Source organism: Cygnus olor, chromosome 1, assembly GCF_009769625.2.
Source record: "Cygnus olor isolate bCygOlo1 chromosome 1, bCygOlo1.pri.v2, whole genome shotgun sequence".
Lineage (NCBI taxonomy): Eukaryota > Metazoa > Chordata > Aves > Anseriformes > Anatidae > Cygnus > Cygnus olor.
Window position 1 is genome coordinate 131148711 of NC_049169.1, and position 17128 is coordinate 131165838.

Sequence of the window (17128 nt, forward strand, 5' to 3'; positions counted from 1 at the left end):
ATTCTCCAGTGTGACCTGGCAGGCGGTTCAAACTCCAGTTTCTTGGAAAAGCTACAAGACACTAGATTAAAGAACACTCTGAGACAGGAGACCTCCTCATCTGTCTTAAACCTACACACACACCGCAAATGTATTCCTACATCTGTTGTGGCCATCAGGCTCTTCTATAAAAGAGAGGCCTATTTCCATGTTCCTGAATTACAGCATGCATACCTCTCTGTCCTGTAAGCATACAACCTTTTGGAAAGTCTTTGTAGGCTTAAGTGGCCTAAATTTAAAAGCCTATAATCAGCCCCTTTTAGGCATCTAACCCAAACTCTTTGCCTTTGCCTTCCCACGTGCAAATTGGAGCAATTGCTGAGAGCTAGGGACTTCGCAGGAACATGGGTGGGTTCCCTCTGCTCTCTGTGGATTCAATATGCTACATATGTTGCCACAAACTAGTCATAGCTGATTTGTCTTAACTAGTCACATCTCAAATGTTGTAATTCCCATTTGATTTCTAACACTTAGCACAGAAAAGAGCAGAGAAGCTCATTTTTAAAATAAAATCAAGCCTATTCATTCTTCTTGCTCTCTAAATTGAGCAAGAAGGTTTACCTTCTTCTGATTTTCTTTTTACAGGATCTGCTTTAACAACCACACTGGTATTTCTTAGTCTGAACTTTTCCACACCATTAATGTGACTTTTTTGAGGTCTTGCACCCTCTTATTCACTTAATTATGGCAACATGGCATTAAGCCCATCAATAGCAATTACCCCTCTATCACCAGTCTTCCTTGTTTTTTACTATGCAAAATCTTTATCCAGAGAAAGTAGACCTATTCTTCAGGGAAAACAGCAACTCTAGCACTTTTTATGGAGTGCTTCATTTTAAATATGTAAAACAAACAAACAAAACCAAAACAAACTAATTACTGTGGAAAAAGTCAAGTCACCAAAAATCAGAATGTGTTTGTGGCTTTACTAAGTAGTGATTGCACCTGCAAAATAAATGCCTTCAGGAACAATATGAGAAAATTGGTAAGTGTGAAGGTAAAACAAATGACCGTGGTATTACACCTGTTAACTATCTACTGAAGGGTTGATGTGAGCTTCCTGTAGACAAGGTTGTCTTCCTGTGCATATATAACAGGGAGAGAAGCTTATGGGGTGCTGCTTCCTATACTAGGATGCTGTAGCAACCACATCCTACTGAGTAGCTTCAACTTGTTCACTTGTTTCTTTGTTTATTTTTGTTGTTGTTTGTTAGGTTTTTTTTCTTATTATTTAATTTGTCTACTGACTAGGGATCATTTAAATGTGGCATCAAAGTCACTTTGGGGATTCAGCTTTCTGAATTATCTTCTTGAATGATGTAAAGGCAAAGCCAAGTTTCTCAGCAGTGAGTATTGGTTTGGGGTACCTCAATTTTGGGATGACCAGCTCAAGCCACTGTTTGTGGTTTGGTTTGGTTGGGTTTTGAGGGATGGGACCTCATCAGCAACCCACCTCAAAGAGCTTCACCAAGTGAATGTTTGTAAGACAATTTTGAGGCAAAATATTTATGTGAAAATACATACTTCATGTCAGCCATAGAGAGCAAGATTATTATTTTGCTTGTTTCTGGAGTCTTACTTACAAGATTTGGGAAGGGGACTTACAAGATTTGAGAAGGGGACCACCAGAAGCAGCTCATACTGTGTCTCCAAAGCAGCAAGCTCTTTTGTTGAATGAGGAACTAGAACAGTCTGATTTTTGAAGTCACACAAGCATTTCCTGTAGAGATGTAGAAATGCATTAAGTATAGCAAACACCAATTTTGTCCAGGTCTCTGATACTGAAACATTTACTCAGAAGGAAATTTGACTATTTTGCTCTTATGTTTGCGAAACTGAAGTAGGATGCACTTAAGTATTTTTATTATTTATAATGGTATTTTTTTTCTCGGTTGTGTAAACTCATAGTAAGGAACTAAATTTACATCCACAGCCATTTTTCCGTGTTACACATTGCTACGTATTAAAGCTATTTGTCACATGAGTGTTGATTTGAACAGGCTAAGTCTCTTACTCAGAGTAGCCCTGCTTATGCTAAAGCTGTGCCTTAGCTTCAGGAAACACGCTATAATTAAATGTCAATAGAAATCATTAACTCAGCAGTAGCTCAAGTGCTGTATTGTGGTGAGACCTTGGTTTCTTCTATGCCAAGATTTGAGCTAGTTCAAGCAACGCTAAACTTATCGTGAATTTACAGGAATGTGACAGATCATAATCTAGTTGTTGTGTATTGGAATACTACCCTGAAAAATAAGAGTATTGTTCACTTTTTTATGATTATGCTGTTTTTATTGCTAATAGAATATGCTTCATATGTAGTTCCGAGTGTAGTCCTGTGGGAGCTGGAAGGTTAATATCAGGTGAAGTTAAAAACATCAGCAAAAACACCAGAGAGGCAAAAGTCTGTGTCCAATTTGTGAAGAATATACAGCATTATTGCATGCATAGTACGAATGGGAAAAAACCCTGATTTGTAGATTCAGTAGGGTGTGTATATTCCTAAAATTACTTACAGTTGTTTCTTTTTCTCAGTAAGAAAACACATCCTCTCATTCTCAAGCTACATTTCAAGAGATGATTGTGAAGTCATTTTATTTTTCTCTTTTTCTTTAATCCTCTTATCCTCAACATTTAACTGTAGGAATAGTCTTGAATCTAAACAGTACCCTTTAAATTTTTTACTTGGATTTAGTATTATTGAATAATAAAAAATAATGCATGGTATTCCCAGTCGTTAGGAAACGAGCTTCAGTATTTCAAGCTGCAGTGTAACTTGTTTGCTGAAGATTCTGTTATGCATCTGCTTGGTTACTCAATAAGGATATTTATTCTAATGCATAAAACAGGTGGTAAGTGAAGTAAGCATCTTATATAGAAAAATCTTTGTATTGCTATTTATCTATTTCAGAATAACAGGAGCTGCACGTTACTCACTGTTTGTTCTTCTGAAAGATTCAGAAGCACTCTCTAAGAGTTCAATACTAGAAACAATAAATTCATATTCATCAGCTCCATTGTGCAAAATTGTACAGATATGGCAGTTAAAATAATACGACAGTGCTGAGCAATTTGCTTCTAATTTGCTTAACTGAGAATGGGATTCAGTCCTCATGTTCTGAGTGCCTTTCAATCTGGTAGATATATGATTAATGTTGGTGAGTCACTTTTGATGGGAATTTTCTCTTTCCTAACACAACGAGATAGGGAGACTTTCCGCCCCTCCCACCACTGGTTTAAAAGCACTGCGAAAGACAGACAGAAGGAGGTAATTCTTCGGTTTTTCAGGGTTGTACCCTGTTAGAGGAAGTGAGGAGATAACCAATTCATTAACAATTGCTACATGAGTACCTGCAAACCAACTAGGACAGCTGAGACTGGGATAAAAGTGTAAGTAGTTTATTATTCACTTGGGAAACCAACCATTCTCACTGCTTATTTAAAATCTGAATTTAGCTGGGAAGACTAGTTCAGAAGAGGAGGAAGAAGATTCGTGAAGGAAATAATCTTGAATGTGCAGGAAGGCAAGTGAATCCTGTATAGATTTCTTGTTAGAATTAGCGGAGTTCTGGAGACCTGATTATCCTTTTAAGAAGCTAGCTGGGGAGAATATAATGCTTTATGTACATAGGTTAGCTCAAAAACTTGCTATAATTGAGTCTGAAATAATACACCCATGTCTATGTAACTTTCCCTGTAATTTAGAAAATGTTTTTCTCTGTATCTGTATGCTTCTTTCTGCATTAGGAATATAACAGGTAGTTTGATTATAATCAGAGATTGGATGGATTTTAAGGAATCTAAATCTTACAATGAGGCAGAATGTAGCAGGAAAAAAATATTTTCTAAGCCAAAAGTATCAGCTAAAACTGACCAAAAGTATTCAGGAAGTCCAAGGGGCTTCAGTTCACGTGTATCTGGAGGCCAGGTATTCTGGGCACATAAATGTGTGGTAAATTCTCAGTGGTATTTTACAGTGTTTAAACGCTGAGCTAGTAACCACTGATTTGACTAGGCTATAGGCACCTTGCTGGCTTCTGTTTTAGAAAGCCCTGCTATACCTCTGTGTGCAGCTTTAGACTCACCTAAAATCTAAAAAGTCTGCCCAACATCACTTCTGACACCGAGTGTGGACCTCCTGAGTTAATAACCGGGTGCCTTGTGTTTTTGAGTTTCTGGGTTCATATCACCTGTGGCTTAAAGACAGCACAAGGCAGGAGCAGTTGAGGCTAACCTCTGTTAACGTGGGCAATGGTGTCAGATGACTTTTTTCATTATGGTAGTGATATTTGCTATGAATAACGTTACAGGCTAGTCAGTGACATCTAGTTGTGTATCTTCTGTCTAATACCTTTTCAACTGGTTGGTATTTCAAAACTGACTCAGCAGAAAGCATATGGGTACAATGAGTGAACATCGGGTATCGTGACACTACTGGTAATGGTGCTTCTGCTTTGGCTTTATGTTTTTGTTAAAAACGTATGTGTGATTCATTGTATTATGGAGAAAAAAGGACATTCAATTTGTATTACTGCCAGGTTGGGAAAAAAAAAAACAACCCTTAGAAAAAAATTAAAGAAAAAAAGAAAACGTGCTACCTAAAGTACAGAGTGCCAGCATTTGAAAAGGTGACTTCCATAGAAAGAATAAAGATTTGGGGATGGTTCTGTAATTTATTAATAAGAGATTTACTTCTTCCCTCCTGCCTCTGCTCTTCACAGCTCTTCAGAGCTCTGTCTGTTTTTCAGAAGTACAACAGCATGCTCACTGTGGCTGAAAAAGCATGTTTCCTGCCTGGGTTAGAGCAGAAAAAGAATGAAAGCCTTGGTACTGTACTGCTAGTGTGCTGCTTTGAACACCAAGGGAGAAAAATATTTAGGTCAAAAGATTTTATAACCTGTTTGCTAGTTGCAATGTTTGTTTTCAGTAGTCTCTGTAGTCATTTTTTCTTTTCTGAAGAAATCTATAGCTTTACAGGCTACTTAGCCTTGTTGGTTTTGAGAATGCATTTCTTACTGGAAGTCCCATACTGCAGGCAGAAGATCTCCAGGTCAAACTCCTGGCTGCCACTGAATGCACAATAAATACTAAGCACACATGCTGGTGGGTACTTGCACTTATCCATTGAGCAAGGAGAAACCGCCAGCGACCCTGCAAAGAATTGCAAAACGTTCTGTAAGGTTGCCATCTCTGAGTTCATGCAGTACAAATAGCATGGCTCTTTGAATAGCTTTTTGAAAGGCAAGACCGGAGAAAAGGTTAGGAGTGGGTAAAGAAAAACAGAGCTGTGTATGTGTGGGCAAGGAAGAGAGAGATGGTTTTTCTCCAGTGCTCTGGCTTGCCACTTCCTCCTCTGTATTGTCCTTTCCCCATTTCCCATGGCTGTCCCTGTCGCACAGGGTTCGAAGTGCCCTTTCTGCTGCTTGCCTTGGCATGCTGCAGATCAGTGCGTGGATCAGGAGGGATCAGCTGGCAATGCCACCAGGGATTGACCAGCACAGCACCACTTGTGGACTAGATTTCCACCATGGGCTACCTACCGTATTTGAATGTATAAACGCCATTGTGTAGGCTGCTGAGGCCATCCAGCTGCTCCCTAATGGCTTCTCAAGCTCGAGACCCTCAGCGTGCCTGCTTGCATTTGTTCTAGCAGGATGGCATGTGGAAAAACACACCACCTTTTCATGATGTACTCTGAGTGTAACACCTACAAATGACAGTGACAGCTACTTTCTGAATACCCTGAGTGGAACATAATGCTTTTGTTATTCTTCTGAAAAGTAATCAGAAAATAACTTAGTACATTGCCTCCTCCGAATTCCCATTTTTCTGTACAGTGGTTTGAGGCTGTGCATGGATGCCTTTGTTTTTATAGTTTACCTTTTCAAATCGTTATATCATCTGAAAACACAAAGGAAATTTCTCTGCTTTTTTTTTTCATATTGTTCTAACAACTAGATGAGGAGAGAGATTACCAAAAGGAGGCTGAATAGCAGATCCTGTTAGACCCAACTCTGTTTTCATGAGGGCTGTTATTTCCCATGTGATGCTGAATGGGCATGAAGAACTTTTTTAGCATTCACCATGTTTGTCGAGTTCCAGTTTGTTGAATGGGCAGCTCTCCTACTGGTATTTCAAAATACTTCGTGAATTTGTGCCCGACAGAGTGATGTGGCTCTAATAGAGATCCCAGTGGGAAGAGATGAGGAAAGGAGTTTATAAATTACCACTAAGCTGTAGTCACATCTGCCAGATTTCTTAAAGCCAGCCATTACTCTATGTGGTCTTGTGAAGATACAAATGGCTTCAGCTGATGGCGTGTGGGAGGCTTACCGAGGGGCTCAGAAGTGCCCAGGGAACTGAAGAAAGGCAGCCATAGGTGTGGTAAACAACATCTGCTTTAAGATGCCAGCATAAAACTAAGTAGAGATCAAGGCAACCAGACAGGTGAAATAGAGTTCGTTCAGCCTGAAGAAGAGAAGGCTCTGGGGAGACCTTACAGTGGCCTTCCAGTACCTAAAGGGGGCCTAGAGGAAAGCTGAGGAGGGACTCTGCCAGGGAGGGTAGTGACAGGACAAGGGGTAATGGCTTTAAACTAAAAGAGGGTAGGTTTAGATTAGGTATTAGGAAGAAATTCTTTATGTAGAGGGTGGTGAGGCCCTGGCACAGGCTGCCCAGAGAAGCTGTGGATGCCCCATCCCTGGAGGTGTTCAAGGCCAGGCTGGATGGGACTTAGAGCACCCTGGTCTGGTGGGAGGTGTCCCTGCCAATGGCAGGGGGATTGGAATTAGTAGGTCTTTAAGGTCCCTTCCAACCCAAACTATTCTATGATTTTATGAGAAAATGGTGACATTTTGTTTTTTGGTATGTCTATGCTGTCCGTAGAGTTCCACTTATGAATCTTTGAAAATAGATTATGCTTTATAGTAAATGGTCAGTGTACAACAATTAAAGATAACTAAGTGATGCCATCTGCTGTCTCATAATCTTATTTAATACTACTTTTGATGACAGAATCGTTATCGCAAGAAGAAATGGAAACAGCCTAGGCTGATTAAAATGCCAGAGCTATGACAGTATCTGATCTGTATCAAAGTTATACAATATAAACATTGGTTGTGATTTAATACAGTGGGCTATAGCATGTCAGAAGGAAATACAGTGCTAGGGTCAATCCAAGATAACTCCTCAGTGACCCTATTATCTAGAGGTTTTTGTTAGGCTTCTTTTTTGTTTGTTTGTTCTATTTCTTGTCTCTTTGAATTCTTGTGAGGAAGATGAAGGATCCTGTGGAACAGACAGTAGGTTGGAAGAACATGGCACACCATCCCATTAAAGTGTGTGTTTAGTCAAAATTTATTTGTTATGTAGTGAAATTCTTCACATTACAACTGTATTTAGTACAACTTGTTATCCACAATGACTTTACTTTTAGGTGCTTTATGGAAAGAGTTAACCTGACCATGGACTTCAGAGAAGCTGAGAACCACATTTGTGTAAGACGTATTATTCAAAGAGAGTTCACCCGTCATCTCAAAAAGGTAGAACAGATCATAACATTTAACTATTGAATTTATACAGTGAAGTAAATTTCAAATTAAGTTTACTAAAGACTAAAATGCTCAGCCTTGAAACAGTAGTTTATTCAGAGAATGTCAAATGCTTTCTTTCTCGTGTATATATGCATTATTAGGTTGGCTGGGCTTTTAATAGCAAGAGTTTAAGACTTATTTTCTTCAAATGCAGCTACACCAAATTGCAGTTCACAGGTTACCCCTTGATGAAACAGCGAAATGCTGTAGATGATCTGAAGGTCCTGCAGTCAGCAGTGCTTAGTAGGTACAAATTGGTGCAGAACCGAAGAGGCAGATTTTGTGTTTCATGTTTAACTCTGTTTCTCTCTGTTCTTCATTTCTGTTTATAATGGTCTGCAATGAACTGAATTACAGTGATCTGTGTTTCTGGTTGTATGTTAAGAGAGAGACCACCTGTGCTTTCTTATGCTTTTACATGGTTTAATTTTCATGGTGAAACTCATCTGGTCAGTAAATACCCATTTGCAGATGTAGTACATTAGAAGTCTCCCATTCGAACATTACCATAACAGAAGCCCTGCAGTCCCTTTCCTCCCTCGTACTTGAGAGCCTATCCTCAAGGTGCACAAATGGCCAAACAAGCACAGAGTGAATTCCATAACTAACGATTCCTGAGGAAAGTCTTATCCAGCCTCCTTGCAAATCAGCAGCTCTGCGGATGAATGTAGCACAGTCCACACTGACAAGAGGGGAAGCTGTGGACATGTTGACATCCTCATAGCTTGCCATACCTCTTTTTTATAAACTTCTATAAGATTTCTTCCTCTGCAGACAGATTTTCTAATCTGGGGCATGAGACAGATTGAGGAATACTGAGATAGATTAAAAATATATTTATACATATATTTGCTGGTTCTTTTGATCTTTGTTTTCTAAACATTCACGTATTTACAGACTTTTCTGCACAGCTCTAAACTTTACTTAAAGGTTTCTGCCTTACTTTAAAAGCCAAAATGAAATGCGAAATTCACATTTCCATATAATCATGGGTTGGTCTTGAAAACACAGGAGCTTGAAAAAAGTCTGAGTTCACTTGAAAATGGTGAAGTGTCCATCAACCAGAAGTTGTGAGAGTATAAAATGGGGGTGCATTTACTTATATGCAAATATGCTGTTTTTAATTTAGCCCTAAGTAGGTAGGAACTGTTAAAGAACAAGTTAGGGCTTGGGGTTATCTCCAAACAAGTGAGGGGAAAAAAAATAATGATTTGGGTGATATAATTTGTGAGTTTGTATTATATTTCCAGGACAAATGCTACTCTGTTGTAATTAGAGGATGGATAAAAACGTGAGGAATTCTTGTGCCTTTGGCCAGAGAAAACCTTACCTGAAAGCAGCAGTGGATTTAAAGCTCTTGTTGGAGGATGTAGAAGGAGATTTTATTCCTCGTGAAAACTCAAGGAGCTCTTGAGATGACGTTTTAAAGAAGTTGCAAAAATGTTCCAGTGTTCAAATTAGCACATTCTTCTCAGGGAATGGTGACTGGCTGTTAGCAAAAGTTTTCTGGAAATATCTAGGCTTTTAGAGAACATGTCTTCTGCCACTCCAGGCTGGCTGTGTATGAAATTGAATGGCTTTGTATCTGCAGGGTAACACCTTACCGGGATGGGCAGACTGTTAGTGATTTTGTAAGGTGATGTAGAAAGTGGAGTGTGGATTAAAGACGTGACTGATATGAAGAAATGACCAAGAGGTGGTGAAGATAGTACAACGAAAGAATAAAAGGAAAATCAGGCTGTCAAAATTGGCTTCTTTTCAGTCTGTCTAGCAAGATTTTTTTTTTATGCTACGCTAATCTTGCTGGTACCTAAATGCTTCAAAAATTCAAAATGTAACCTCAAAGGATTTCTCTTGGTCTCCCCAGTGCGGTTTTTACCTCTATGACTCTTGTTCTTTTCCAACCAAGTGCTATTTCCAGGGAAGCCAAATCATGCATTTTGAAAGTGAGCAGTGCTTCAGGGAACTCTCAGATCATCTGACGAAAACAACACAAAGACATAAGTGAATTAGTGAGAGACCTAGTAATGCAAGGAACAACGCATATGATGAGTATTCATCTTCATTGCAGCTATTACTGTTAGAGGAACAGAAGTGGTTCTGTGCCTCATTTGCTTTTTTGTTTAAATGCTAAAAGGATGGTTGCTGAAGTGCCAAAGGCTTCTGATTCTGTGTTTAAACTCAAAATTATCAGAAGTTCCCCTTAGGTTTTGAAGTGCCGTTCCATACGCCGCATCGTGCAAGGATCCTTGTTGGTATTGCTACCTCTCGTGTCTGAATTTACAGTGCCGACTCCTACATTTTAACATTGCAATATAACTAACACCTTCCAGGAAGACAATTGAATTGAACATGCAAATATGCAAATAATATTGCAAATAAAGCTTTTTATTTTTTTCTTTAAGTGGTAATGCTCCTAGCGGAATTTTGATCTCTGAAATAAAAACGATCATCTGTTATGGCCCTGTGTGCTAGGTGCCAAAATTCATTTTATCTGGTAATTAGCAACACAAGTGCAGTAGTAGTATTGGGCATGCTTAGAATACATACTTGGCTAAATAAGAAACTGGTCAAGACCACAAGGAAGGTCGCTGAGTCAAGAAAAGTTTTTCTCTTTTCATAGACATAAGCTATGTCCTTGGTCAGTATGATACAAGGATGTTTGATTCTACACGCAGTATTTCTCTGCACCCTGAGATGTGGATGATGAGTTCAAGGAGCCTTTTTAGGGGAAGTTCAGTGCTTGTGGGGTGGGTTGCAAATCTGGGGTAGGAATTAATTGACTAGATTTTCTCTAGTCCTTTCAGCATTGCCCTGTTTTACCTCAGCTTATTTTTGGGGTTCTATTCACTTCTCAACAAATGTTGCATTGAATTTTCTTATATGACATAAGTAAATATGGTGGTGTGATACTTCAGATCAAAATTAGGATTCAATGTATGCTTGAGATGATTCACAAATTAAAAACTAAGTTCTGTATATAGTTTGTCAGCTTAGAAAATAATACTGAGTTATTTCCACTCACTAGGCCAAGCACATAGAAATATTAGGCCAACATGAGCCTACTTCTGCTTTTTTTTTTCTTTTAAGTGGGTCTTGCATTAAGATAACTTCTTCTGCTTGTTAGAGCAGAACTCAGGCAGCTGATTTGTTTTAAATAAAGATGGATATTCTTCTGAAGAACAAGAATGCTTTTTCCAGTTCAAAACTTTGTTTTTGCTTTTGCTTCTTGCTGGAATTTCATCACATACAGTAAAAGCACTAGCATCTTTGAATTAAGCAAATATATTTATAGCTATAGGAACTCTACTTTCTCGTTCTCTTAAAGTGGGTGTAGTAAAAAGAGGAAGATTCGCTGAGTGTACTGTTCTTCTTTTCTGTCCTTCCAGAAGCATGCAAACTGTATCAACAGTTTAGCAGTGTATGCATGGGTGCTTCTATGAGGGGGAAAAGTCAGTTGGCCGCAGCATTTAATTAATCTGTTCTGTATGTTCAGTGCCTTATAAAAACCATTAACAGTAGCTCTTTGGGGAGTATTAATTACAAGAAACTGTCTATTGATAAAATTTCACAGAATACCCCTTGGTTCGTGTGCATTGTAAAGTATTTATTAATGTCTTTAAGTCACTGCTGTTATTGCTAAATTTCCAAGCATTTAATTGTAGTTCGTATAGTCAGATCTTGATGCCATCCCACTCTTATTTCCTATTTGTAATGCTTTTCAGTTTACAGACTTGAATGCATGCTGTTGGAAATTAAGGCTGGAGATTGACACTGGCTGTGGTGATGTGCACTGGGGAAGAATTTAGAGCTGATTTATACTATAAACTTAAAAACAAAAAAAAGAAAAAATAGTAGCTGAAAAACTCCTCTGTTAAATTCAGATTCATTTCTCTGTAGCTAGTTACAGTGGTGTTTTCAAGCATAATCTATTTTTTTGTTTCCTTACAGTGTCTTTTGTTCATTATTTTTCAACTTGTCAAATTTACAGCACGCTGGGAGACTGACAGAGGGGCAGATAAAAAGCACGCTGGCTATGACAGGAGAAACAGCAGGTAGATCCAGGTTGATGGTGGTTCAGCAGTTTTGCCTTGCATATCTGCCTTCATAGCTACAGTAACATAACTTAAAACTTTGAGAGGAAAAGACAGTAAGAGCAGAAGAGAGTTAGTTTTTACAGACTTTAAGACGTTTGATAATGTTGAGTACATGGTAATTTATAATTTAACACTATAAATTGGAAGTGGCTCTCGCTATGATATGGTCTGATGGCAACAGCACCATGGTACGGTATGTGTACAGACTGTCTGCACGTTCTGCTTGAAGCACCACAGCGTCTGTAAAGTCCCAGCCCATAGCCTGATAAATCTTCCCAGAGCGTCGTAGTTACGTCAGGTCTGTGAAGGCTCGCTGGCAGAACGGAGTTCGAGATTGTTGCTGACCCAAGGGTCTTACAGGAAGTTTTGAGTCCCCAAATGTGGGAACAGAACCTGCAAGACTGTAAACTTGGCCGCAGAGAAAAAGTGACCACATCCATTAAAATATAAGATAATGTATCTCCCACACACTGAAAAAACAAAACTGCAAAACCAGACTATGTAAAAGCATTATCTAGTATGTCTAAAAACAGTGCTGTATGTGTTTCTCCTTCTATTTTAAGATTATTTAACATAAGATGATGTTATCTAACTCCACGTGCCTCTGCTGAGGGAATGTTGTTCCGAGCACACAGAACATGCACGCCGACTTGAAAGGATAAACACCTTTTCTTTGCCTTTTTCTCTGGAAAGTAGATGCAAGGAAGAGAGAGCATGATTTCCCTTGCTGCCTTTTACCTCTTTCCTGGATCAAGCATGTGTCATAAAAAATTGTTTTTGCTTGTTTCTTTATTAGAACAAACTGGGTTGTGGGAAAGAGGGTGATCTAAAGCCCTGAAGAAATCTCAGGTTCTGAAACCTTTTGCCACTTTGCATCACAAATACTCTTAGTGCTCAGAATTTGGGCTCTGTGAAAGCCACCTGGAAACCTGATGGTGTTCCTTCTCAGTTAAGCCTTGTAATGTGGTGGCCGCCTTTAGGGGCTGCCTGGGAACGAATCTCCTTGCTGGAATCCAGGAGGTTGAGGCTGGATGAAGAATTTTTGGTAAATGCCACGGTTCCTACTTTTCCAGTTTCCCTGGCACCTGGCAAGGGCAGAGAAGCTACTCCTGGACAACTAGGCAGTTCTTCTAAGAAGAATCTTCTTCTGGTTACTGGTCATCAGTTAACAAGTTGATTTGTGAGTTTGTTCAGATGCTGAACCCACATAAATGTTTTACTAAGCACGTTTAGGGAACTGTTGTAAGAGCACATTTCCTTGAGCTCAGTGTGTTTCTAAAACTGACTGTCATGTAGTTTAATCAGTCCAGAAAGCCCACTACTGTAGTAAACTTTCACCTGACATATTCTATCAAGGTAAAATCCCTCCTTCTCCCCTCCCTACTTCCCTCTCCAACCCCCCTCCCCCTGATTTATCTTTAAAAAGCTTATACGTGGACACAGAGACACAAAACAAATGTACATCTGAGTCATTTAAAGTTCACATTTTCCAATAACAGTAGTAGGCTGGTTGATTATTTCTCGTTCAGTTACAGCTTGCTAGGAAGTGCTGTCTTCCTGATCTCCCAGGTGAGGCCCTTGGTGGTCTGTAACAGACACATGGTGGGACAGGCAGATAGCTCGGCAGGCAGCCGGATGCCCACCAGCTCCAAGACCTCACCAGAAGGATGAGCAGCTTCCCCTCTTGGTTGCACGCCTATGTGGCTGATCGTCCTTCCTCCTGTTGTCTCTGAACACTTGTTACAGCTTCTCTTCCTTCCAGAGATGTATTTCGCTTCTGATGACTTTGTTTCCCTTTTCTGGGTGAAAAGAAAGAAGAAGGAAAAAAGAAAAAAAAAAGGTGTGTGTGTGTAAGTTTAGGAGTGTTCCTGATTTATGTGTGTATGTATGTGTTCATCCCTTCAGCACTGTGAAAGGTGAGTTATGAAATGCAATAGCTTTTTAGACAATCTGATACGGTAAAGGAGATAACCCTTCTCACAAATTTTACCCTTTTATAACCAGACAGCGTGAAAGCCTTTTATTAAACGGGGCTGCTTATCAAAGCTAAGTGAGGTTGGAAGTCACTTACGACTGTCACTTTCTGGGTACTCAGGAACCTCTTGGAACTGACTTTGTGCTAGCATGGAAAACTGAACTAAAATGACAGTAATCATCCAATTTTGAGTGGGACAGGAAAGCAATGGTAGGTGATATCGGCTGGGCATATGAGTAAAACACTTTTCTTCTTTTCCCTGCAAGCTTTGCTTGTCATGCTGACTGCTCCAGCCTCGCTCTTTTCCTGTACCCTCCCATCTGCTCAGCTGTGTCCAGCTGTTGTTTCCTTTCTTGTACTTAAGTGTGCTCTTACTCTGTGGGGTGTTTACAGACAGGCCAGACCCCGTTGCAGGGGCTCTGCTGGTATCTATGCCTGTGAGAATTGGTTGTGTTTAGACAGGAAATTTAGCTCAACTATAACGCTAGGCTAACGTGACACTGAACCTGCCTGCTTCATGGCTTGTGGGATTAGTGTGCTGCACATAGGAACTCGTGTGTCTCCATCCAGATGTGAAAAATGCTCTAAAATTTTATTCCTTACAGCAGAAATTGTTATTATTGTTATTACTATTATTGCTAAGTGTCTGTACAACCCGCTTGTAATGACCCTTATCCATGACAGTAATGCAAATGGTGACTGTAACTTTAATAACAATTGAAACATGAAAGAGCAGTAGATGCCAAGAACAGCTAAGACTCCGGAGGGGAGCAGGGAATGACAAGAAAAATATTATTATTTTAAGCATTCACAGATGTATTTTGTATAACATGCTATATATGCATATAGGTATGTATGTGTATACATACACAGCCATAGTTTCACAAAGGAACAAGTTTTTGTAATGATCATATTAACTGTGAGTTAATCCAATGTCAATCTGGGGAGACTTGATTACAGACAAGCAACTAAAATAATAGCAGCTTTGCTTAAGTTTTTAAACTAATATTATTTCTGGAAATAAGCTTGTTGCTCTTTTCTCACAAGCAGCTATTTTTCTGGTGCTCTGGTGCTTATCTGTGTGTGTGTGTTGGGGAGATAGAGCAATATACATGCATCTGACTAGTAAGATTTCATTGAATGTTATTTACAATATATTCCTTTTGACGTTTATTTGTAAGAAAAGGCAGAGCTTATTATGTATCAGAGTTTCACAGTGAATTTAGGACTGGTGTTATTAAGGCCATTTAATGAAGTGATTTCCTCTCTGAACTCCAGAAGATTCCTTCCCAGCACCAAGCTTAGTGTGTGTTGTGTTTGTGAGTGCATAAATGAGTAGGAGGCCACAGTGACATCATAGCCTGATGTTAATTGATGTTACCTTTGTCTTTTCAGATTCTTTTATGGGATTTTCTGCTGTATGAGCAGTATGTTTCCATGACAGTAAGAAAATGAAGGCATTCATTCCTCTGTGGGTACTCTATACCTACTGATATGGGGGGAACCAGCATTTTGCTTGTGGGATGGGAACACGTCTAGCTGTAGGACAGGACAGATGCTGAGACGGCCTTATATTTTGTGTCCCAGTGCTCAGGTGCGCTCCCGTGCACTGACTTGGCCAGATGTGCGCTGCTGACTTGATGGGGACAGCTGGCATTTTGGCAGGTGGGCTTCATTTGCATCACTGGGAAGGGACTGTGAAGCCTTCAGTAAATAGAGTGGCAGAAAAAAATGGCAAATAATGCAGACAAATAGTTAGGCAGGCCAGATCCAAGCTGTTGTAGCTTGAGCTTCTCTGTTCATAAGTGTGGTGTTGCAAACATGGGCAGATCTATAAATAGATGTCATGGTATAACTGAAGCTATAGTCAGCCCTCTCTCTTCCCACAATACAAAACTAAATTTGACTGGGGAAATTCTCTGTTGATTAGGACTGGTATTCTGGGAACTGATGCTATACTTGCATTATGGCCATAGCTCCGAGCTGGATTCCTTGCTCCAGAGAGAAGGAAATGACTTACTTCACTGTTACTGTTCTTGAGTTCGTAATAAATATTCAAGATCTTGGAATCTCATACTGATTTCTTTCATCATGTTGGATTAAAATGGGATTATACAGATAAGTAGGAAATAAAGGTTATTTTAATACTGGAAGTTACAGTACACAATATTGATACATGTTTCTAGATCTTAACAGCATTTGATATCTGCAGCAGAACATCTGTCAGTTTTCATATACATTCTACTCTGCTTGCTACAACAGAAATTCTTTCTTTGGATTAAAGTTATCTTTGTTACTATAACTATTTTCAATCTAGTGAGGTTCGTTTTTTGTTCATTCCTTTTTAATGAACTACCTCTGAAGGAGATGAAGTAGGAGCTGTTTGTGCAATTGCAGTGCATCACCTTTAAGGAGCAGCAGCTCTTCATAAAAATGGAGAGAATACAAATCCAAAGAACAAAAGAAAATAAAAAATCCTTCTTTCTCAAGAAAATGACTTTCCTTGCTGTTTTGGTAGGATTATAGGTGATCATGTACTAAGCTTTCTTATTTCCTTGATTTACCTGAAGCTGTTTACTCCTCTACTCTTCTTTAGGAGTGAACAATGTTGCAAAGCATTGTTGGTTAGGAATTAAAAAAAAAAAAAGAGAGAAAAAAGTGTGATACCGCATGCATGACTCATGCTTTTTCAGGGGACAAGGAACTTCTATATCCTGGTACTTACTCAGAAGTAGCCACCCTACAAGGGTTAGACAGTTGACTGTTTTTTTTTTTTCTCCTCCTATCAGGCCATATGCACTCACACTTCCTGTCTAAGGAAACGGGTATAAACTTTCTCTCTCCCTTAGTCCCTGAATTCTTTTTGTTTTGGTTTTGGTTTGGTTTAGTTGTGTGTTTTTTTTTGTTTGTTTGTTTTTGTTGTAGTTGTTGCTATTCTTTTTTTCACATGGAAAAGGAGCTGAGTTTCTAGTGAAAAAGGAGGTGAATTTCTAGCAATCAGCTCCAGGAGAGGGACGTGTCAGGGAAAGGGATTATTTGGTATGTAGTTAAAGCAGAACTCAGAATAAAACATCGTTAGATACTTGTGTGTTCAAAAAACAGGTTAACCTTATGATTTATGGGCAGACAGATAATGTCTCAAATTAAAAATCCAAAGTTATAAAAACCATTGAAGTATTTTAGTAGCTCTCTCTGTAACTAGGTTAGTTCCTCTTCAATGTTTTGTAATTTCTGTCTTTCAAATGTCACCATATATATATGTGGTAAAACTTTGGTGAACTATGTGATGAACATGTGTCCCTTTGCAAAAAAAAAAATTAACAAAATACTGTACTATTTGATGAAACAGAGTTACTTGTTTCAAAATGGTGATATTGTATAACAAAACGCAAGAATTCTGACTGAAGAAGTGATACCAAAGGTGAGAT

At 39.1% G+C, this 17128-nt stretch overlaps 1 protein-coding gene across 3 annotated transcripts in view; it reads left to right on the top strand.

Annotated features, from left to right (window-relative positions):
- The window catches only part of ARHGAP6 (Rho GTPase activating protein 6), a 322686-nt gene that overhangs the window by 195356 nt on the left and 110202 nt on the right, over window positions 1-17128 (top strand). Inside the window, exon 2 of one of the 3 annotated variants that reach the window (XM_040533804.1) lies at window positions 7472-7577. The exons of the other annotated variants lie outside the window; for them this stretch is intronic. Coding sequence (XP_040389738.1) covers window positions 7479-7577 — 99 coding nt within the window. The 5' untranslated portion in view covers window positions 7472-7478. The remainder of the gene's footprint in view (window positions 1-7471; window positions 7578-17128) is intronic. 3 annotated transcript variants of the gene reach the window in all.